This window comes from Ptiloglossa arizonensis, chromosome 11, assembly GCF_051014685.1.
Source record: "Ptiloglossa arizonensis isolate GNS036 chromosome 11, iyPtiAriz1_principal, whole genome shotgun sequence".
Taxonomy (NCBI): Eukaryota; Metazoa; Arthropoda; class Insecta; order Hymenoptera; family Colletidae; genus Ptiloglossa; species Ptiloglossa arizonensis.
The window spans coordinates 7,153,369-7,175,184 of NC_135058.1; the positions used below are offsets into that span (position 1 = coordinate 7,153,369).

The following is a 21,816-nucleotide window of genomic DNA, read 5'->3' on the forward strand; positions in this document are numbered from 1 at the left end:
TGTAATTACCACGTTACAGGAGTCTGTAATTGCGCGTTCAGAATATATTTGCATACATTCAAACTATAATTTCGATATGTAGAGAAATATTCATTTATTTCATCGCACGATTACTTCGATTGTCTTTGTTCGATCTAACGAATATTTCAAGAAAGTAATGGCTCTCCAGCCATTATTTATACTAGGACATTGTTAATATTGGTTTAAACTATGGTCCTACATCGATTATTAATAATTATGATAAATAAACATATAGATATTGCGAAATCTGCGAACACGAACGGTTTAGTGAATGTTTGTTAATTTTTGCGATTGTTATTAACATTTTCGCATGTTTCCAATATTAATCGAACAATGTGCATCTTATTTATGCATTACAAATGATTAAGTGACTTATAGAAATTGATTTTGATCGAAATTGAAAGCAAAATATTGGCATTGATACGTTTCTCGATTTGCGATCAAAAATTAATTTCTATGGGCAAATCAATCATTTAAAATGGATAAATAATATGCATTTTGTAACACTAATATTTACAATTTTACTGTGTACATCAGTAATTTCGCAAGCCTTACCCTGTAATAGCTCGTATTCTAAAGAAGAAATAATTAAATAACATTTGGAGCTTTTATATCTTTCTCTATGACTCATAATTTAGGATCTAATAAGAGAAATAGAACCAAAGCAGAAAAAGAAAGAAAAGTATTCGTATTACACAAAATGAATTTATTGAAATGCATTGAAGTTACATTTATATTTTTACATTTCAAATATTTAAACTTTTTTATGCGTCGGTAAATAAAATTTTATTAATTAAATATATATATTTTTGATGTTCATATTGTGACTTATTTTCTATATAAAACATTTTAGATTATTGTTACGATTTTGCTAATCAAAATTAATTATATTTTTTTTTTGTTAGAAGTGTCCACATTTTATATGCCTGTAAGGCAGAAAGAGATGGTGAATTATCGTTTAAACTAAATTAAATTATTACAAGCGGTATGATAAATGTATAATATGGCAAGATAGAATTGGTCCCAAAGAATAGTATTAAATAATTATCTTGAATGTGAAAAAAACAAAAAATGCCTAAAATGTTTTTACACTCCATAATTACAGTTTTTTTTTTCTACTTAAATTCCTTCGAATACAGTTTATATAGTCAACTATATATATATATATATATATTCATATATACACCTTTTATTTATTAAGAGCCTCTTTGTTGAAGAATGTATACATTGTATATGATCAATTGTAAAAAAATTTATATGTACATATAAAAGCATATAACATTAATATACGTTATCGTTTAAATAATGTAGATTAATTATTGTCCTATAGTAGTATGATGATGGAAATACTAATGTACGAAAATACTAGGATCCATTGTATATGATAATATATATTTGTTATAAATGGTATATATCGTTTGACATTTTTGACTGAACATTTGAGTAATAGTTGCAAAGTGAAGTCAAACTTTTGAGTCAACTATAAATTCGTTTAATGTATATAATTTCAATTTTTACTTAAATCATTATTTAAATTTCTCAAACAAATTTCCATTTCTAAACACCCTGCACTTAAAGCATTCTTTTCTACATTATTCCATATGGTGCTCATAAACAAAGTATAGCATAATATTGCAGTTAAAAATATGCGTCCTACATTGAGTCCAATGGTCGCACTCGTAGATACAATGAAACAATCTAATCCAATAGATCCAACGAGTGGTACAATTAATATAAAACCTGTTAGTAAATACCAAAATCGCTGTCGGCCAACATTCCTTAACGAAGTTTCACATATGCTTATAGCTTCTTTCAATGAATCTCTAACGTCTACATTTACCTGTTGAGACTCACCTAGAAAAATAAACGTTTAAGATGTATTTACAATTTATGCAATTTGACACAAATTTATATTTCTTAACTTACCAGGACTGAATTTAAAACTCGCCATAATAGCTTCATGATCGGAGTAACTAAAATCTTTATAAGGTACACGTTTTGGGAAAGGATGTTGAAAATTTGTTACCTCCATCTACAAATAGTACATTATTGATATACTCAAACAGTAACTAGTACATCTTTATGAAAAAAACACAATATTAAAATCCATCAAGATAATTTAACATACTTTATAATTCTTTGAACCTAAGTACAATATGTGATCTATACGCTTTCCTTCAGGGAATGTTCTTGCAAGTTTTGAACTAGTATAACTATTATTGGCACACTCATTGGTTCCTAAGTCGTTCAAATTACTTGAGCAAGTATCTACTAAACCAGCAACACCACATATGAGCTTATAAGCTAAATCTTGTGGCTCTGTATTAAGATCACCTGCTAATATTACAGAATCCGCACCACCACAAGTCATCTTAATAAACTGGGCAGTATCAAATGCTTGTAAAACTCTATGTGCTGCATACTCATCATTGTGTCTACTGTATTCTGCATGTAACTAAAGTATTAAATACACTATATGTTTGTTAACCCTTTAAAGGATATATAAATAGAGTATAAAGGTTTTTATGAGCAAACTTACATGTGTAATATAAATATGTACATTCATATCATAAATTTTAAGTCTACAAAGTCCAACACCTTTTCCACCAAACCAATCTCCATGATGTATTTTGTGTACGTATCCATTCAAAGACCATTTGTGAAACATTACATCTTGAATAAAATATCGTGATAAGATACACACTCCTGACCCAAGAACACCACTAAAATGTATTCAAAGGAATTTGATATATAGTATAAGTATGAAATCTTAAATAATTTAATATTGTATTATTGAAATATAACATATTTCTGACATAACTACATGAGATAGTTACCTATAGAAATAATGTGAATAAGGTAATTGTTCTTGCATCTTGGATTTCATCATTTCGAAATCTTGAGTAGACCATACTTCTTGCAAACAAATAATGTCATAATTTTCAGTAGCAAATTTCATTGTAATTGCTTCCATGCGATCTTTCCTATTTTTTGAAACATATGGTATACCCCTGTAATACATAATGAATTAAATAGACAAATGTGTTAGTTACAATTATATGTAGCAAATAGGAAAAATGTTTGTACATAATAATTAATTAAAAAAATATATAAAAAAACTTTAATCAAATCCACATACGAACTAATAAAATTAACGTTTATTATGTTAATAAAATAATAATTCACCAGCAGTTCAAAGTTAAAACATTTATTGATACTTTGTCCGGCATCTTATACAAATCCTTAATCATAGAACAGATCCAATATGTACAGTTTTGTTAATATAATTCTGTTCGAACATTTGGAAATTGGTTAAAACAAAGGTTTAGACTTAACCAATACCGTCCACACTGTATTTCCCACCTTAGCTTCGGAGCTTAGGGACTTTCCTCCACTCTGTCCCAGTATCATGATAACACAATCACAGGTAAGATATAAAATAGACGTTTTAACCTACGGGAGTTGGTGTTACACGCTCTGAAATACCGTCCTCATAAAATATCAATAGTTTTAGAGTGACCTCTTCATTACGGAAAAGTAATTTTATGAACTAAAATTAACAGTACTACAAAAGTCGGTAAAAGTAGGTAATGCAGAAAACACGTCCCTGTATATCATATGAGATTGTATCGAATTTATCAGTCTCAAAACATATTGTAACAATCAGTTTCATTCATTTCCACGGATAAAGTTCAAAATATTGCATAACAACATCAAACAAAAAATATTTTTAATCTGTAAGATAAAGATAATATATTTTATCTGTACTTTCTTGAATCATAAATGAATATGATGATGATATTTCAAATTTGGTGAAAATTTTCGGTCTTGCAGCTTTATTTATTTTAATTTTTTATTTTAACAATAAAAAAACGGCGCTTCAAATGAGAACTTGTGGCAATTTCTCTCTACATAGTTGGTTACCTTGTAGAAAATAATAATCCCCATTGCTCAGATCATTCAGTCTTTACGCCCCTACTTAAAAACTTTAACCTATAGAAACGTGGTAGTGCTTACCAAAATGCAGGTTCCAGCGATATTTATGGAATTACCCTTAGAAGACCAGGTGAGCAATAAGTGTATAATGTATAAGTAATTAAACCATCATAATACCACTTCTAAAATGTTGGAATACATTGTAAATTAATTTATTATCGTAATCGTCTGCAAATTATAGGTTATATAAAGTCGTTGAAAAATTTATTCGTACTACTCATTGATTTTTAGGCGCAGGAACTGAGAGTTTATTTCAAAAGTTTGGGTGCTGAAATTAGTGAAGAAAAATCTCCTAAAGGTATAGAAGATGATTTGCACAAAATTATTGGTGTCTGCGAAGCCTGTTTCAAAGAGGGAAATGAAAGTGAAATAGAAACTGTATTAAATGACATAGTATCTATTATGATAGTAGTAAGTAATATATGTTTTCAAATATAAAGATTATATACATTTTGATAGCTTAAAGTGAACAAACTACTTTAAATACATTATTATAGATCCCTACGGAACGAGCAGAAAATTTGATATTAGCATTTTGTGAAAAATTAACAAAAGCACCTGGTTATAAACTTGGTTTAGTTTGTCTAAAAGCGTAAGTGGATAATAATATTATATATGTTATTACAGTTACAATATAAGAATGTACATCAATATATTTCTAGATTATGGTTGTTATTTCAATCTCTTTCCGATGATTCTCCAATGAGGTATCATGTTTATTATCATATAGTTCAAATTGCTCGCAATGTAGAACAAGTAAAAGCAGTGTATGGAGGAATACAGCAACTGAAACAACAGTTTGCATCCTTCCCACCATCAAATGAACAAATGCAAAAATTACTTCGTTTGCTTCATGAAGTACTTTTAAGTTGCAAACAGGGGTAAGTTAAATTTTATTTTAGAATCACAAAATAGTACGTAGTAATATATATTGAATAGAAAGAACTTATACAGTGAACAGGCTGCTGCAGTTATGGTAGAGCTCCTAGGTACTTATACGGCAGAAAATGCTTCTGCAGCCAGAGAAGATGCACAACGTTGTATTTTAGCTGCATTGGCAGATCCAAACACATTCTTACTTGATCCATTACTAGCATTAAAACCAGTAAAATTCTTAGAAGGAGAACTCATTCATGATTTACTTCTAGTATTTGTGAAAGATAAATTACCTGGATATCTGCATTTTTATCAACATCACAAGGAATTTGTAGAACATCAACTTGGTATTTAAACATTAGTATTTAAACATTCAAAATATTACATGTACAGACAAATGTTATATTACATATTTACTTTTTAGGATTAAATCATGAACAGAATATGAAGAAGATGAGATTATTAACATTTATGCAACTGGCAGAAACAAATCCTGAAATGTCATTTGACACGATACAGGAAGAATTACAGATTACTGAAGATGAAGTAGAAAGCTTCATTATTGATGGTAAGTTATTAGAATATGTCTATTTCTAACTATGTTCTAAAATAGTACAGTCAGAATACATATTACCCTGTGTGAATAAAACTAATCTTCAAACTTAATTCCAAAAATGAAGACAATTTATGCAGGGTATATAAAAGAATCAGTACTGGCTTAATAAAACCTTATTTTTATTAAGTTATCGAAGTATTCGACAGTCATATTATTAATTAAATTTATTTATACATTTCTTTTAAAGCATGTTGCCATGATAAAAATATGTATTAATATTTCAGTGCTAAAAACAAAACTCGTTAGAGCACGTATGGATCAAGCTGGTCGCAAAGTTTTAATATCAAGTACTATGCATAGAACATTTGGTCGACCACAATGGATGCAACTACGTGATTTACTAGCAGCATGGAAAGCAAATTTAACAGCTGTGCAAGAAGGTATGAAATCTGTTGCTGCTGCACAAATGGAACTTGCTGCAAAGAATAAAGTCGTAATTAACCATTGATAACGGAAGTTGTGGATATGAAATTTATAACTTGCATATACAACGATTATCTGGAAACTGCAATTAATTCATTTTTTTAATTAATTGGTACACAATTTTACTTGAATAAATAAATATGTCGTAAAACAACAGTATTATGTATGTAATTAAATTGATCACATAATTAAGAAACTGATGATGAGATATTGTTTATAAAATTTGTAATTCTGTAACATAACATTCTAAGATTATATAATACATTTTTCAGTCATGGTTTACAATTAAATACTTAATTTTGTAATTCATTGCATAAGTGTTAGATGATTTTTGGCATACATAGGCCATCTTTTGTACAGGTTTGTATGTAAAGAAAAAGGTGAAACATACTACATTCTACAGTGTAAATCACCGTAAAATAAAAGCACTGATGATAATCTGATTATGTATTTTTTTTTATTTTCTTTTCATATAGCAACATTTTATTTTCATTAATCAATTTTATATATGACAAAGCTTTATCGTAGAAGCATTTCTTACATTTTACAATTTGACCAATAGAACATTGATATACAATTTCATAATTGTGCATTACATGATTAGAAAAGCCACATATTTTTTTGTACTAATTCGCTTCATTATTTGTTTCTAATCTGTAACTTGTTGCTTATCACATGATTGTTGATTCGTACAAAAATTATAAACCTTAAGAAACTAATGATATAAATCTATAAAAAAGTAACACAGCAAGTGGCTTGAAGCAAATTCAAAATATAGAAGTAAAGTAAAACTATCTATTGTAACGTTTACCATCATTTAACGTGTTCGTACAGAAACGTACGTAAATCATTTTTTTAATCTATTAACATGTTTTACATACATTTCTATATACCTGTATACTGTTTTAAGTTTGTCTCGTATATACGTTTACAAAAACAATGTATGAGTAAAAATATTCCCTATGAACATAAAATTAACTTCCTGTAATGTAATTTTAATTTTACTGATAACTGAACTACGAATTACCAGCTAATCAAGTATTGGAGACAAAATACATATATTGAGAGACACACTAAATCACATAGTAAACATAAAAAAAAGTGAATATTTCATATGAACATTCCCAGATATTATATTCGGAAGCAATGAAAAATAGTCACCTGTAACATTATAATGTTAAAAAATAGTAACCTTTTTCGTAAATAGATATTACACAAACACTTTATATAGGTACACTAAACGTAACTTGGTGTAAATAATAAGAAAAGCATAACAGAATCTACACGAGAAATGCGTAATTCTCTTATTTGATAAAAAATTGATATTTTCGAGAAACAAAACAAATATGAAAAACTGATGTAATATAGTGAAATGTTATCTATAACATGAGTGCAGTCTATAACAGTAATTTGTTATTAAAGTTATTGACATAACTTATGATGAAGTTTTTCTATACCTAATGATAATAGTACGTTGTAAAAATAATAACTATCATAGTAAAATTATCGTTTCAATAGCTTAGTTACTAATTGATACATAAGAAACTTTCTTTGTTGCTCCTCAATTTGTTTCTAGATCAATTTTATTTCAGATATGGCATCATAAATCTCACATTGTGCTGCTTTTTGAAATCTAAAAATTTTGTTAAATTATACATTACATGATTAGTAATAAATGCCTAGCACATCTATTATATAGCCTCAAGTACACGCAGGTATAAAAATCTTTCCATCGTATAAAGTAACTGAACAAACTAACAAAGCCATGATTTGAAATATATTTTGACTTTAGAATGTATTCAAAATATGCAAAATATCAATACTTCTATAGACTTCTATGTTTATTCTGTCTTTGCATACATCAATCTCTTGTAGCATTCACTGAAAGACAAATCACGGATAATAGGTACTTTATATGTATGTTATTTTCTTAATGTAAACTCATTCTCTTTCTTTAAAATTGTTGCAAAGTCAGATTTGAGTGGAGAAACGAGGACGTGGCAAGTCTCCAAATACTGTATCACCATGAACGCTCTTAGCTAAAGCTTTAATTGAAGCTCGTATATTATGTGGATCATGTGGATCTTTTGACAACTGAAATAGCATTTTATTCATTTTAGTAAAAACTGTTATTCTATAATGCGTACATTCACATATAAAAATATATTTATTAATATTAGATACAATAATAGTACTAATAATAATAGTATAAACTGTAGAAAGAAGTAAGCTGCATATCTGTACCTGATCGTCATCCTGATCTTGAACTGTTCTACGCACAAATGAAGGAAAAGATGGGACACTAACTGGTAATGATTTGGCTAATATCGGATGTCCACCTCTTTGCCCTCTTGGCATATGAATACCCTCATCTTGGCCTGAATCTGAATACAATGTCGACAACATTATCCAAGTTATTATGTTCAAATTAAGATTTATATAAACTAAAATTTTAACTCACCATCTGTATCGGATCCTTCTTCTGAAGATTGAACATGATCAGTGGTATGAGAGTCTTCCATTCCTTCCAATGGAAATAAAGCTTCTGTGTCAAAACTAGTTGGTTCTTCAGGGTAAATGTATAATCGATCTTTCTTATCTATATTACCATTCTACAAAACATTAATTAAATGTTTTATATTATATATTTAAAACATCTATGTAAATATATTTTCAAATATGCAATAAACTTACAACAAGAGAATTAGGAGAATATTTAGCACCTGCTTCATGCTTAACATTAGGGCCAGTAATGATTTTTGTTTCATTTGATATTACTTGTGACGCTGGATTTACCACATTAGTTGTAGAGGTAGTTAAATTGGTTGTAAAACTGTCTGGGGTTGTAGGAGGTGTTTCTATATTATTTGTTAATCTATTTATTTCTTCTCCCTTAGTTATTAACCTACACAATATGTACAAAATATAAATTTTAAAATACAATTCTAAATAATTTAATACTCTATATCAGTGATTTGTGTATAAAACCTTGTTAATATTCTGTGCTCGTTATGGGCTCTTTCACGGAACTGCTCTAATAACTGATACTGTTCCGCAGTGAAAGCACGAATTTTATCTTCTATTTCTGCAGACTGCCGTTGGACAGCTTCTTCTAGCTGCTTTTGGAGACCACCCAAAGCCACTTGTACATTGTTGGGTAACTGCGATACTGGATGGATAAAATAAAGTATGTAATGAATACTTATATTCATAACAGAGATTAAAATGCATCTTTACTTTTTATCGTTTAAAACTTTTGTTTAAATTACACCTGATCAGTTAATACATATAATTATTAATCGATTTACCAGAAAATTTGGTGTGTTGTTGAAGGTAATCGAGTTCATCCAAAGTATTATGAGTAATTATTATTCTAAATATTGGACTATAATCTGGATTGGACTTTAACTTGTTTATTTCTTCAGGCAAAGTCTACAATAAAAAGCATGATGTAACAAAAACAAAATACACACAAAGTTGAGATCAATAACATAAATTTATATTTAACTTTATAAATAGACATATTTTCTATACTATTATTTGTAAATTAATAATTAAAATTCATCTATTATATTAAATTTTTTAAGAACTATAACTTATACTAAACTTAGATATAATAAATTATATCAAGTAAATTTTATAAAATAAGGAAACTAATAAACCAATTTTTCTATACTTTACTACTATAGAGAAATTTATACTCACAACAATATTGCTAGTAATAAGAACTAAAGCAGCACCATAGTCTCTATTAACAGCATGTGTGTACATTAAACAATTGTAACAACGATGAATAACCCATGATCCCACATTCCTTATCTCCACTAAACCTGGTTGTTCTTTAGTGATACCTTCAAGTTCTGATACTGTTGCAAGACTCTGCTTAGGACAAATAAAAAACATTTCCGATAAAAGAAACTACATTCTTTTACAATATTATAATTTTGTATCATTAAATGAATATTGCATAACTACAATTGTAGTACAATTTCATCATCTATACCTTACATACCGAAATTTTTTAAAGAAAACTATTATGACTTGCATAAAATATATCACACAAAAAATGTTTATTGATTATTGCTATATAAATTCTAAATTCGTGTGAAATCGAAAGGTTTTATAAATGTTTATAATAATTGTTACAAAAAATTATTTATCTCACCTGACGAAAGAAATCGTCGGTTTGTTCTTGAGGTGTTAATTCAATATCATCAATGTTGACCTTTTGCAGTTCAGTGCCCCTGGATTTAATGGACACATTTAAACATTTGCACACAATATGCATCTTACACAATCAGTGCACAACGTTTTCTAAAAGAAACTTCAAAAATCAGAACACTGTCTCACGATGCCGGGACTCATGCACACGGTATATGCACAGTTCACTTGATTTTCTTCGTGATATTCAGAATATATTCCCAAAATCTTCTTCTGTTTTTTAATAACTTTCAGTTTTTGAGATTAGAACCTACAGAAGCTTTCATGAATAATTAGAACGAAACAATAGAAAGTATAAAACAATGGTTTGACTCAAGGAGTAGGTTGTTGCAACACTGTGCGCTCGCGCTATTGTTAAATTTCAAATAATATACTGTGTTCGATTAAAGAAAACACTTCGACAGAAAGGTATTTACTTTTGAAAAGAAAAATAAACGCTTAATCCACAAATTTATTGATGTTCAATTGAGCTACTGTCCAATTCGTTTCGTGAGTTAATTTGCACACTGTTGACAGATACGCACACTCGAAGCCAAGTAAACGAATTACCGAAGCTCGTGGCTCTGTTGAATATATTTGCGTTTGAGAGTTTGTTTTCGCCGTACACGGAGGTAGTTTTGAATATCAATATTCACAAATTTCGCATAAATTGTTCTGAATGATTCTTCACAATTGGATTAAATGGTAAATTTCTACATTTCTTGGCTACGACACGCGTATTTACAAGTATTTCTGAAAATCTTCGAAGCCTCTACTAAAAATAAACACTGATTTATAGGTGCGTGCAGATGCGTACGTGATCACCCCAGCCAGACAAAAACATACTTGCTAGTCAAATGACCGACTTTACCATATGACATCGGTTTTTAACAGCGTGTGAATAGTATATACATGTGCACATATCCACATGTATGGTACAAGATTACTTGAAATTTCACGTGTAACATATAATTACCATTTTACATATTCGGTAATTCATATTCTATTTTATAAGATCAAGTAGAATGCGACAATCGAAAATTTATTTAATAACTAACTTCGCAAATCCTAAACAATGTATCACTTGACTAAAGTCAACAAGTAATTTTAATATATGACCAAGACTCAAAGTAGTTCCGAATTCTATTTTCAAAATATTCTGTTTCAATTCTTACTACTAAATGTACAAAAGGCAATAAAACATAATAGGATATAAATTTAGAGGATTTTAAACATTAAGGATGTGATCAAGGATATTGCAGGTTGTATAAATATATATTTCTATTTATAAATGCAAGAATTTTGTTTTCTTTTTTAAACAACGTTATATTCCGAAGATAACACAAGCAGAGGTATATATATGTGTGGGTGCGCGCGCGTGTGTGTTTGTATACACACACGCGCGCGAACATATGCATACACATATATAATTTAACAATGATGTTTGTACATTATTTACATAATACTGTCTAAATATAACATTACATTCATGTTAGTTTGTGAGAGAATTGTATATATACCTTTTGTTATCAAATATTCATTTGTACATAACATAGTGTAAAACTATTATAATGCAACTGTAGGAATGCTAAAATAATAAAACATAATAAACAATGAAGATACAATGATTTGTTGGAATGTTAATATAATAAAATATATATGACACAAGAGCAGTAAATTATTTAAAATTTCATAATTTCATGCAAAGATGTTCTTCTTTCCACTTGAAATATTCATTAAACCGTATAGCGGCATACCTATAAAGTATTATACTGAATGATAGCAAATAATTGTATAAAAATACTTGTACAATAATAGTTATAAAATATAGCAAGACATTGTTACAAAAATTTTCATTGAGAATTGCACATAACTTTCTCAAACATACACATTTGTCATTTACAATATTTTTCAAGTGGTGGAATATACTTACTCTAAAAAATCAAAGTCAATTGTTGAATGTTCACTTTGTATAAGTCCCCAACAACCCCAAAAAAAGTGTGACAAAAGAACAAATTTATTTACTTGCACATACAGTAAATTAATTTCATTTTCAGGTACATAGTTTACATTATTGTATTCCTGAAGATATATACTTAACCATGTTTTTTGTAATTCATCTTCAGGATATAAAGAATAATCAGGATTATCAATACCTAAAATGAAATTACATTTACTTTGAATGTAATTTTACATATTTTGAGTACATATAGAGATTATATAGAGATCAAAAACAGTTACCTGCAAACTCTGCAAAATGGTTAGCTATATCAAAAGCTTGATAATTATATGCGGTGTATTCAAAATCAATAAATGTAACAATGTTTTCCTTTTGATTGTAAAGTACATTTCCTAAAAGCAAATCATTATGGGCAAAGACTACTTCACTATGCAAATCTAGAAGTGTCTTCTTTAAAAGCTGATAATTTTGTTTTAATACATTAATTGGTTTTATGAGTTTCTCAAATCTGAAAGCAAGGTCATTGAACAACGAAAGCAGTACAAATTAAAACATAATATTTTTTACTATAATATATTACCTTGCCTGTTTGAAATCATCAGAAAATTTTTTTGGCATAATATCCATAAATTTTTCTATTTTATCCCAAATAAATGCTTCTTTAGATATCTCAGCACTATCAGGTTTCAGTTTATGCATCTGAGCCATTCTCTTAGCAATTAAAGTATACACAATAGGATTTCTTACCGTTTCTGTTGTAAGTGTAGTACCTTCAATAAACTGATAAGCTAAACCATTATTAAATGTGGCATAAATTGAATGTGTAAAACCTGCTTTGTTTAATATCTGTTAAAAATATAGATAGATCTTTCTTTACACTTATTCATTTATATTTTTCTTTTGAATAATATTTATACTCACTCGAATATTTCTTGTTTCATCCTTACGATTAATAAGCAAATCTGTTTTATGTCCATACACCCTGACCAAAACCATATCATTGTAATGTTTAGAATACCACACTCCTATAAGTTTATTTGTAATCCCATCAGTAAATATCTGAAAAAAAATTAAATGTATTACCATGTTTCTAAATTTTTATTACTTATATTCTTGATTCGTAAAATATTTATGTTATAATACTAAAACAAATTGATATACATTTAATACAAGTACAAAATTATTTTTGTTAAATTAATAGTACTAAATAATGAATTTAAATTACTTATGTAGAATTAAATATTTCTATTTGAACATTTAACATAATATCATAGATAGGCAATAAATAATTTAATTACCTCTTAAAATTACTATTAGTCAAGGAATAAATGCAATTGATAATATAATACTATGCTTTCCATGTTAAGTGATTACAGTTCAAGAAAAACAAACTTGTTATCAAAAGATAACGTCATGTACCAGATAGGCTGTACACTGACCTTAATTTTTTTAGTTTGGTTATTTTATTATTATAATCTTTACTTTACTAATTTTATTGTTGTACCAAACAAATTTTTAACAAAATTATTATTAAGAAATGTTAATACTTACAATAAACAGTTAATTAAACATTATAATATGTATACAAAATTAAAGAAAATATATTTTCCAAGTTATATAATAGATTGAAAAATAGAATACATATCAAAGCATTATAAAAAATATGTATATCTGTATATAAATATTGTATACCTTTCTGTCATCTTTTATAAAATTTGTTACCTTAAAATTTAACTTATCCAAAGGCCACATTGGTCTAATTCTTTTAATTACTTCTTTGGCACCATCGACAATTTCATTTTCATTTATTGTTACATCAAGATGTGGTTCTTCGCATATTTGGTCCATGATTAAATGTTATCTACAAAAAGACAAAAAATTTCCATTATTATTGTAATTTAATAAATTACACTTTAAGTGTGAAATATATTTTAAACATTAAACATTTACATAACAAATACTTAAGTTTTAGAATTATTTTTTGAGCTATAATGAAAAAGGTATTATACATTGAAATTAATAATATATATAATAATCCACTAAAATATTGAAATGTACCAGATATGTATGCCACATATAAATGTGAGCTGCACTATGGAACAGTTTCACTGTAACTGGAAGTCATACCCATTCCTACAGACTATACCGATAATGATTGACAGGGCAACGAAAGGAAGCTAGGCTAATAAAAAAGTCCTTGAAATAATTAATGATTCTATTACATTTTCATTCTCAATGAAAATCATTTATTACAGATTCAATATTGAGGATTTCGCGTTTTGCATATTTACACATAGGGAAATAAATGGAAAAATGCATTTGTATTCATTCTGATCATTTTTACTGATACTTTAATTGTAATAGGGTTACAATTACAAATTTCGCTCACGCAAGTATATTTCCAATCAACAAATATTTAATTTCATATACATTAAATATTTTCTAATAACTGTAATATAAATTTGTAAGACATAAAATAATAGAATTTTGTTATTAAAAATCGTTCGTGGAAAACAGAAAAATCTACACTTTGATATTGAATACATCATGTGTTATAAATCACTTATAAGTATGTATTACTTTGAAAATAATTATTGACGTATAATTTTTTTCAAGTTTCTTACAAAAACATGAAAATTATTAGATTTGACAGATGTCAACGTGTTGTGTAGAGTAGATTGAAAAACACACCCCTGCTTTGTTTATCCGTTTCAATTTAAGAATGGTATAGGGACTGTTACTATTAAAAGGTTGTAGCTTCGTCGAAATCGAATAGCGCTTAATTTAATTTATTATGGAAAAGTATTAACAAATATAAAATATAATATATTAATGGAATACAATAGGTATAAAATTCGTTAGTACAATAGCACTATTTTATTAAACTATAAAAATGTGTTATTTATACAGTGACGTGTATATATTTTCAGGAAACTACATTTTTAGTCTTGTTTCGAAGAGGGAAATTTAAAATGAATAATTTTAGACTATAAAATTATTGTACGATAAGTAGAAAAAATATAATATTGTTAAAAATAATAGTATACGGTTTATATATAAACCGTATAGAATAGACCATGCATCATTTGTTATCATATACGCATAAAATACTATCTGATTGGGGTATTTTAATTAAATAATAATACAAAATCGAATTAAACAATCTAGTTAATTCAAGTTTGACTATTATGTTGTGTATTGAATATCGTTCCACATAATTTAGATTGATTATTTTAATCGCTTAACTTCGTGTTTTTCGAAAATATGCAAAGTAAGTTATAGTATTGACTACGAAGAATATATGAATTCAAACAAAAATCAATTATTTCTTTATTAGGCTAAAAATAGAATAATAATCAAAGTAATTTTATTAACGGGTTAGTTGAATTAATAGTTTGATGTGCTCTCATTGTTGTTGCAAAAGGTATTTTTAATTTATATAAATTTTTGTACATTTTTATATAAATACTCCATGGAAACTTATACACGTGAATAATATATTTAGGGTTATAAATACCCTATAAAAAAAAATATTTCTTAACTGTATTCCTGTTTTTTTTTTTAATCTCATGTTATTTTTAATTTATATTGGTTTTCCTCTTCAAAACGAGACTAGAAATGTAACTGTATAAAATTTAATATTACATGTAAATAATTATTTTTCAAAATTAAAAAACGTTAATTTTCGAATGTAGGTAGAGAATTTTAAACCATTTTACTTTTGCTAACTTCAGATTGAAGTAACGTTTACAACTGTTTGGCGCCTATGCAGAAGATAAGACAGTGTTTGCAAGAAAATATATGTAAAATATGTATATAATATATTTTAGTAAAAGTAACAATGATATTATATCGTATGCTTTGAAAAACACGTGTAGTTGCTAGAAATATGCATTTTCAGAAAATTTATAATCATCTTGTGTGATCATCGTACATTGTATTTAATACGCATTTGCGAATTACACGACGAATAAATACTCAATTTTTCATATAGAATGTGTTTTCAAGATTGTTAATCACTTTAATGATTGCTAAAACTTCCAAAAAATGTCGAAGAAAATTCCACTCCGTCAAAGTGAAATACAACCTACATTTAAAGGATTTCTTGAAACATTTAAAAATAAATCTAATGCAAATTCCAGGTATGAAAAATGTGTCTAAAACATATCCTGTTAATAACATAGATGTTATTATATTACATTAGTTTATTATATATAATGTAAGTAAAAATTGAATGGTTTGCGTGATATAATCTCCTTATTTTATTTAGTTTTTACTGGATATTGTTCAAAATATATATTTTATTAAGAATAAAAAAAAATATAATTTATTTTTGCAGTACACCAAAATCATCAGACATATATTTACAATTAAATGAAGACACGGAAACATTTAACAACTATGAATCTTGTAATATTGAAAACTTGGAAATAAATCCTAAAATGTCCATTATAACTATTGTAAGAAAATTTTATATTATTCATGAATAATGTATTTGAGAATATAATATGATGCGATAAACATGTTTTAGGATAGTTCTCAGGATTCAGTATGTCATGATGCTTACAAAATTCCTACAAAAACAAATGATAATAATTGTAAGGTAAATTTTGAAGATTCGGTGAAAGAAAAAATTCTATCAGATGATAAATATAATCCAAAGTTTACTGCACTCAAAAGAATACAAAAATCAGAAATTAATTTTATTTCATCATCGGATAGTGAGGATGATGTAGAATTAAGACCATGTTTGAATTTAAGCAGAAGAAAAACAGTTATTAACAATAGCATAGACCAAAGTTCTCTATCTATCAAAAAAGAAAATCATGCATTCAATAATATATCTTCACTAGCATCTCCTGAAAATGATGTCTTTAAAGCAAAAACAGAAGAGAATACAGCAATAGAAAGTGATGGTCCAAGAACTCCAAAAAAGTACATAAAAACAAAAAAAAAAGGAAATATTGTGATATCAGATTCTGACAGTAGTAGTCCAAAATTTAAAAGTAGTCCCAAAGGAACTCCTAGAAAGGAATGGGTTGGGCCAGACTTCAAATTAAATTTAAAACCTTTAGGCTTAGGAAAAGAGTTGAACCCTTGGATACAATCTGCAAAAGGCAGATCTATAATGTCTTCAGTACCTGTAAGTAGTCATGTATTTAATTAAGACTTTTATTAGCATTGTTTTTATTGCACCAGTTATATACAAAATAACAAAATTGTTTACAGATCAAAAAAGATGAATTAGCAGATAGATACAAGCATTTAAAAGATTTTCAAATAGAAATTCTAGAGAAATGTTACAATGCTATAGATCAAATTCCATTTGCTGTCTTAGAAAAGTTTCCAAATTTTAATGCACGTACATTTCAAGATCTAAAAATTTTATATCACCATGTTAAAGCAAAAGTACGTTTGGTTGAGACAAAATTAACGCATATACAAGCTAATGAAAATCAAATACCTGTTGATGAAAAGTTACATGAAACTACAAATAATTACACAAATTCAACTTTACCGAAAATAGCAGGAACTTTAAATCAGCAATCAGTTATAAATATATCAGATAGTGATAGTTTTAACATGTCTAATGTTAATTTCACTGATGCAGAAACAAACTGTGCTAACATCATGGAAGTGAGTAGTGCACTTTCACCAGCAATAAAAGAATTTCATCCACCCTTGCAGGAAATGAATGATTTACAAGCAAAGGAACAGAAACACAAAACAGATTTATATTATTCTCCTATTCAGATTAAATCAAATGATCCTGTAGTTCAGGGTAAGAAAGGTACATTTCAATTGAAGAGACCTATTAAAGCAACTTTAGGTACAGAAGTTTCTAAACAGATAGGAAAGCTGTGGGAAAAAGAAGAAAAATGTAGAGCTATCAATGCTAATGAGATAATTTCTAACTCTGATGTACATACAACGGTTAATAGTTTACATAAATCAGAAAAAATTGAAATGAATGAAAATTCATATCCTGTACAGGAAAGAAAAGAAAGTTTTCAATTTAATAAAAAATTACAATATGATAATGCTTCAAATAATTGGAGTTATTCCCTGGATACACATGGTAAACTATTTAATAACGTATAATTTATTTAATAATTTAGATGTTATAATATACTTTATTATGTGATTATTGATTTATTATAGATAATAGCTCATATTCCAAAGACACAATTGAAAGTTTAACACAAGAACTTGAACATTTTCCTGCATTAAATAAAGATTGTAACGTAAAGTCAAGTTCTAATTTATTGGGTAAATTTTAATTGTAGTATAAATTTATTATTTTTATTTGCATATTTGTCATTGTATGTTTTTAATTGAAATTTGTAATGTGTGAATCAACAGTTACACAAGACACGAATACTAATAGTAACGAAGAGAATAAAGAACAAAAAAAATCAACTAAAACAAATACTGAAATAGGGGTTTTTACTGGAAACTACAAAAATGATGGTATTAGTGGTGAATTTGATGGTTTAACATACCCACATTCACGGGAAATGTTAAAAGTAAAACATTTTATTTTTCTTTCAACTTATATATGTCAATTACCAAATATAAAGCAAATATATTTTGATCTCTATAGTCAATACTATTCTCTGAATTTTTAGATTTTTAGACAAAAATTTGGATTATATTCATTTAGACCAAATCAATTACAAGCAATTAATGCTGCTCTCTTGGGGTTTGACTGCTTTGTGTTAATGCCAACTGGCGGAGGAAAATCTTTATGTTATCAACTACCGGCACTTTTATTACCTGGCATAACGGTTGTAATTTCTCCATTGAAAAGTCTTATTCTTGATCAAGTTCAAAAGCTCACATCACTTGATGTAAGATTTTTTAAATACATTTTATATTTTTATGTATTGCAATTTAATCGTAATTCGGGGGCAAATTTTACATAGATTCCAGCTGCACATATGTCCGGTGCATTAACAGATGGTCAAGCAGAAGGAATATACAGAGAACTTTCAAAAAAAGAACCAGCTCTTAAGTTACTATATGTAACACCAGAAAAAATATCTGCATCTCAAAAATTATGTAGTCTTTTCACTACATTGTACGAAAGAGGATTATTAGTAAGATTTGTTATTGATGAAGCACATTGTGTAAGTCAATGGGGTCATGATTTTCGACCTGATTACAAAAAATTAAAATGTCTCAGAGAAAATTATCCTAAAGTACCAACAATTGCTCTAACAGCAACAGCTACACCAAGAGTTAGAACTGACATATTGCATCAATTAGGCCTTACTAAGCCAAAATGGTATGTGATTGATTCAATATTAATTTTACCAGTTGTGATAAAAGATTTGTTTTCCAGGTTCATGTCAAGTTTCAATAGGCCCAATTTAAGGTATAGCATAATTGCAAAGAAGGGAAAAAATTGTTCAGATGAAGTTATAGCTATGGTAAAAACGAAATATAAATCCGATTGTGGTATTGTTTATTGTTTATCTCGTAAAGATTGTGACGACTATGCAATGCAAATGAAGAAAAATGGTATCAGAGCATTAAGTTATCATGCTGGGCTTACAGACCACAATAGAAGTGATATTCAAGGTCGATGGATTTCGGAAGAAGTATGTAAATTTTACAAATTAAATATTTTTTACATTTATTAGAATATGTATAATATAAGTATATAATGCAACAAATTCTAGATTAAAGTTGTCTGTGCAACAATAGCATTTGGGATGGGCATTGACAAACCAAATGTCCGTTTTGTAATACATGCAGCTCTTCCAAAATCAATTGAAGGTTATTACCAAGAAAGTGGACGCGCTGGTCGTGATGGAGAAAATGCAGATTGTATTTTATTTTATAATTATGCTGATATGCATAGAATAAGGAAAATGATGGAAATGGATAACTCAAATCCTGCTGTAATAAAAACTCATATGGATAATTTGTTTAAAATGGTATCGTTTTGTGAAAATAAAACGGATTGTCGCAGATCATTGCAATTGAATTATTTTGGAGAAGTGTTTGATCGAAAACAATGCATTGCTAACAAAGCAACATCATGTGATAATTGTAGAAGTAAAGTAAGTGTAATTTAAAATGGTATATTTTGTAGCTGATTTGTATGTAAGTGTTTTATAAAATTATGTACCATTTTTTAGGATGATTTCACTATGTTAGATGCAACAGATCATGCGAAACAAATTATGAAAGGTGTCCGTGATATTAACCAAATGAGAAATTGTAATCTTACATTAGTATTTCTTACAGATATATTTAAAGGAAGTGACCTCAAGAAAATTAGAGAATCAGGTATAAAATACAGTTTTTTTACACAATATATTATTTATATTATGTATTATAAGATATAATTATTAAATATTTTCACAGGTCTTACTAAGCTCCCATTGTATGGTTATGGAAGATCGTGGAATAGAGGTGATATAGAACGTTTACTACATTACATGGTACTTAAAGACTATTTACAAGAACATATGTATATCAATAATGAAATTGCTTGTGCCTACTTAAAAATTGGTTCAAATGCTAGTGAACTCATGACTGGAAAGGATGTAAAGGTAGAAAACATATACATATAAACCATTGATTTTATTTAAATATAATATAAATGAAATACTATGAATTTTACTTACAACAGGTTCTAATCCCTACAAGGTCATCTAATAATAGTCATACTGCTGTGGCAACAGTGTCTACAGTTACAAAAAAAATTGATAAAGTTATTTTGGAATTACAAGAACGTTGTTACAAGGAACTAATGGAAATAATAAAAGGAATTGCTGGAGCACTTGATATTTCAGCATCATCTGTTATGAATATGATTGCAATCAGAGCAATGAGTCAGAAACTTCCAGACAGCATGGAAGCTATGTTACAAATACCACATGTCACCAAAGCAAATTTTGAAAAATATGGAAAAGCTTTATTGGATATTACACAAAAATATGCTGCAGAAAAATGTGGTAAAATATCATTACATTTTAATTGATTAAACGTGTATGTGTAGTATTTTTTAATATTGCATATGTATACCTAATAAATTTTACTAATAATTTTAATGATCATTTCCATCTTTAGTATTACTAAGTGAAGAAAAACTAGAGAATAACGATGACAACTGTGCTAGTGATGATTCGTGGAATAATAGTGCTCCAACTTATTCAGGTAAATTTAACAGAACCCGTGGTAGGAAGCGTAAAGGTAATGGCAATTATCGAAATAGTACCAAAAAATTCAAAACGACTACATCAAGGTGAGATATAAGTAAATATATTTAATATACTTAAAGCAAATCATATTTTGTTTTAATTTTTATTATATTTACAGTACACAAAAAGGAAAAACTGTTACAAAAGCAAAAAGTAGAACTGCAAGTAGAGGTCCAGGACTTGTAAGTTTTAGCCAAAATAAAGAATATTTGTCAAATCCACACAGATATGTGCAGTTTAGTTAATGCACTGCTTTGTATCATATATTTTTATTCATAGTTGTGTGACATAAAGATTGTGACTGTTTTATATAAATCAGGATATAATGTATCAATATTCAGAGAAAGTTGACATTTTTACCATTTTAGAATTAAAAACAATGCAACAGTATTATGTATCATTTTTGTAAGAAATGTTCACCAAATCTGTATATATATATAAAGTTTTGTAATAAAAAGATTTATTTTTAACAATGATTTAAAACAAATGTGTGGATCCTAGTGTGCAAT

The 21,816-nt window shown here is 27.7% G+C and overlaps 5 protein-coding genes across 18 annotated transcripts; 2 read left to right on the forward strand and 3 right to left on the reverse strand.

Moving 5' to 3' along the window:
• Nucleotides 1–1,392: 1,392 nt before the first annotated feature.
• LOC143152700 (putative neutral sphingomyelinase) lies at nucleotides 1,393–3,497 on the reverse strand. Its single transcript, XM_076323090.1, has 6 exons — nucleotides 3,208–3,497; nucleotides 2,859–3,032; nucleotides 2,561–2,744; nucleotides 2,150–2,476; nucleotides 1,948–2,053; nucleotides 1,393–1,875 (listed from the first exon to the last, which is right to left on the reverse strand). Exons 1-6 carry the CDS (start codon nucleotides 3,270–3,272, stop codon nucleotides 1,529–1,531), a joined length of 1,203 nt encoding a protein of 400 aa, XP_076179205.1. The 5' UTR covers nucleotides 3,273–3,497; the 3' UTR covers nucleotides 1,393–1,528.
• Nucleotides 3,498–3,932: 435 nt separating this feature from the next.
• On the forward strand, nucleotides 3,933–6,375 carry Eif3m (eukaryotic translation initiation factor 3 subunit M). Of its 2 annotated transcripts, none has more exons than XM_076323583.1 (7): nucleotides 3,933–4,087; nucleotides 4,249–4,428; nucleotides 4,515–4,609; nucleotides 4,680–4,898; nucleotides 4,957–5,240; nucleotides 5,318–5,461; nucleotides 5,734–6,375. In XM_076323583.1, exons 1-7 carry the CDS (start codon nucleotides 4,043–4,045, stop codon nucleotides 5,955–5,957), a joined length of 1,191 nt encoding a protein of 396 aa, XP_076179698.1. In that variant the 5' UTR covers nucleotides 3,933–4,042; the 3' UTR covers nucleotides 5,958–6,375. The 2 variants fall into 2 exon arrangements, with proteins under 2 accessions (XP_076179698.1, XP_076179699.1); XM_076323584.1 differs by having other exon boundaries at nucleotides 4,972–5,240.
• A 667-nt stretch (nucleotides 6,376–7,042) lies between these two features.
• Nucleotides 7,043–10,990, reverse strand: Pras40 (Proline-rich Akt substrate 40 kDa). Its single transcript, XM_076323582.1, has 8 exons — nucleotides 10,098–10,990; nucleotides 9,638–9,811; nucleotides 9,241–9,364; nucleotides 8,921–9,101; nucleotides 8,627–8,837; nucleotides 8,394–8,544; nucleotides 8,177–8,316; nucleotides 7,043–8,026 (listed from the first exon to the last, which is right to left on the reverse strand). The coding sequence occupies exons 1-8, from the start codon at nucleotides 10,218–10,220 to the stop codon at nucleotides 7,904–7,906; spliced, it is 1,227 nt and encodes a 408-aa protein (XP_076179697.1). The 5' UTR covers nucleotides 10,221–10,990; the 3' UTR covers nucleotides 7,043–7,903.
• Nucleotides 9,046–21,796, forward strand: Blm (Bloom syndrome helicase). Of its 8 annotated transcripts, XM_076323572.1 has the most exons (18): nucleotides 10,454–10,561; nucleotides 10,670–10,837; nucleotides 10,932–11,394; nucleotides 16,087–16,234; nucleotides 16,432–16,552; nucleotides 16,624–17,235; nucleotides 17,322–18,171; nucleotides 18,255–18,362; nucleotides 18,456–18,619; nucleotides 18,722–18,943; nucleotides 19,019–19,380; nucleotides 19,438–19,696; nucleotides 19,778–20,161; nucleotides 20,240–20,390; nucleotides 20,469–20,656; nucleotides 20,737–21,061; nucleotides 21,177–21,351; nucleotides 21,426–21,796. In XM_076323572.1, the coding sequence occupies exons 4-18, from the start codon at nucleotides 16,140–16,142 to the stop codon at nucleotides 21,550–21,552; spliced, it is 4,143 nt and encodes a 1,380-aa protein (XP_076179687.1). In that variant the 5' UTR covers nucleotides 10,454–10,561; nucleotides 10,670–10,837; nucleotides 10,932–11,394; nucleotides 16,087–16,139; the 3' UTR covers nucleotides 21,553–21,796. The 8 variants fall into 8 exon arrangements, with proteins under 8 accessions (XP_076179690.1, XP_076179694.1, XP_076179687.1 ...); XM_076323573.1 differs by having other exon boundaries at nucleotides 10,465–10,837; XM_076323571.1 differs by lacking the exon at nucleotides 10,670–10,837 and having other exon boundaries at nucleotides 10,465–10,642.
• Nucleotides 11,457–14,900, reverse strand: Eas (ethanolamine kinase 1). 6 transcript variants are annotated; one of them, XM_076323587.1, is made up of 8 exons: nucleotides 14,784–14,853; nucleotides 14,151–14,274; nucleotides 13,815–13,953; nucleotides 13,014–13,151; nucleotides 12,673–12,938; nucleotides 12,374–12,600; nucleotides 12,066–12,288; nucleotides 11,460–11,889 (listed from the first exon to the last, which is right to left on the reverse strand). In XM_076323587.1, the coding sequence occupies exons 3-8, from the start codon at nucleotides 13,938–13,940 to the stop codon at nucleotides 11,823–11,825; spliced, it is 1,047 nt and encodes a 348-aa protein (XP_076179702.1). In that variant the 5' UTR covers nucleotides 13,941–13,953; nucleotides 14,151–14,274; nucleotides 14,784–14,853; the 3' UTR covers nucleotides 11,460–11,822. The 6 variants fall into 6 exon arrangements, with proteins under 6 accessions (XP_076179706.1, XP_076179705.1, XP_076179702.1 ...); XM_076323588.1 differs by lacking the exon at nucleotides 14,784–14,853 and adding an exon at nucleotides 14,673–14,690; XM_076323589.1 differs by lacking the exon at nucleotides 14,784–14,853 and adding an exon at nucleotides 14,346–14,363.
• Nucleotides 21,797–21,816: the final 20 nt, after the last annotated feature.

Excerpts from the sequence above, each read along its gene's own strand:
- LOC143152700 (XM_076323090.1), bottom strand. The coding sequence starts at position 3,272 with ATGATTAAGGATTTGTATAAGATGCCGGACAAAGTATCAATAAATGTT. Across the intron at positions 2,054-2,149 it reads TAGGTTCAAAGAATTATAAA|ATGGAGGTAACAAATTTTCA; the intron begins GTATGTTAAATT and ends TACTATTTGTAG. Across the intron at positions 1,876-1,947 it reads GAGTTTTAAATTCAGTCCTG|GTGAGTCTCAACAGGTAAAT; the intron begins GTAAGTTAAGAA and ends TTATTTTTCTAG.
- Eif3m (XM_076323583.1), top strand. The coding sequence starts at position 4,043 with ATGCAGGTTCCAGCGATATTTATGGAATTACCCTTAGAAGACCAG. Across the intron at positions 4,088-4,248 it reads AATTACCCTTAGAAGACCAG|GCGCAGGAACTGAGAGTTTA; the intron begins GTGAGCAATAAG and ends ATTGATTTTTAG. Across the intron at positions 5,462-5,733 it reads AGAAAGCTTCATTATTGATG|TGCTAAAAACAAAACTCGTT; the intron begins GTAAGTTATTAG and ends TTAATATTTCAG.
- Pras40 (XM_076323582.1), bottom strand. The coding sequence starts at position 10,220 with ATGCATATTGTGTGCAAATGTTTAAATGTGTCCATTAAATCCAGGGGC. Across the intron at positions 8,838-8,920 it reads GAGCACAGAATATTAACAAG|GTTAATAACTAAGGGAGAAG; the intron begins GTTTTATACACA and ends CATATTGTGTAG. Across the intron at positions 8,317-8,393 it reads AGAAGGATCCGATACAGATG|ATTCAGGCCAAGATGAGGGT; the intron begins GTGAGTTAAAAT and ends CATTGTATTCAG.
- Eas (XM_076323590.1), bottom strand. The coding sequence starts at position 13,940 with ATGGACCAAATATGCGAAGAACCACATCTTGATGTAACAATAAATGAA. Across the intron at positions 12,289-12,373 it reads CCATTTTGCAGAGTTTGCAG|GTATTGATAATCCTGATTAT; the intron begins GTAACTGTTTTT and ends ATTTCATTTTAG. Across the intron at positions 11,890-12,065 it reads ATTGACTTTGATTTTTTAGA|GTATGCCGCTATACGGTTTA; the intron begins GTAAGTATATTC and ends AATACTTTATAG.
- Blm (XM_076323575.1), top strand. The coding sequence starts at position 16,140 with ATGTCGAAGAAAATTCCACTCCGTCAAAGTGAAATACAACCTACATTT. Across the intron at positions 18,172-18,254 it reads TTATTCCCTGGATACACATG|ATAATAGCTCATATTCCAAA; the intron begins GTAAACTATTTA and ends GATTTATTATAG. Across the intron at positions 20,391-20,468 it reads CAAGAAAATTAGAGAATCAG|GTCTTACTAAGCTCCCATTG; the intron begins GTATAAAATACA and ends ATATTTTCACAG.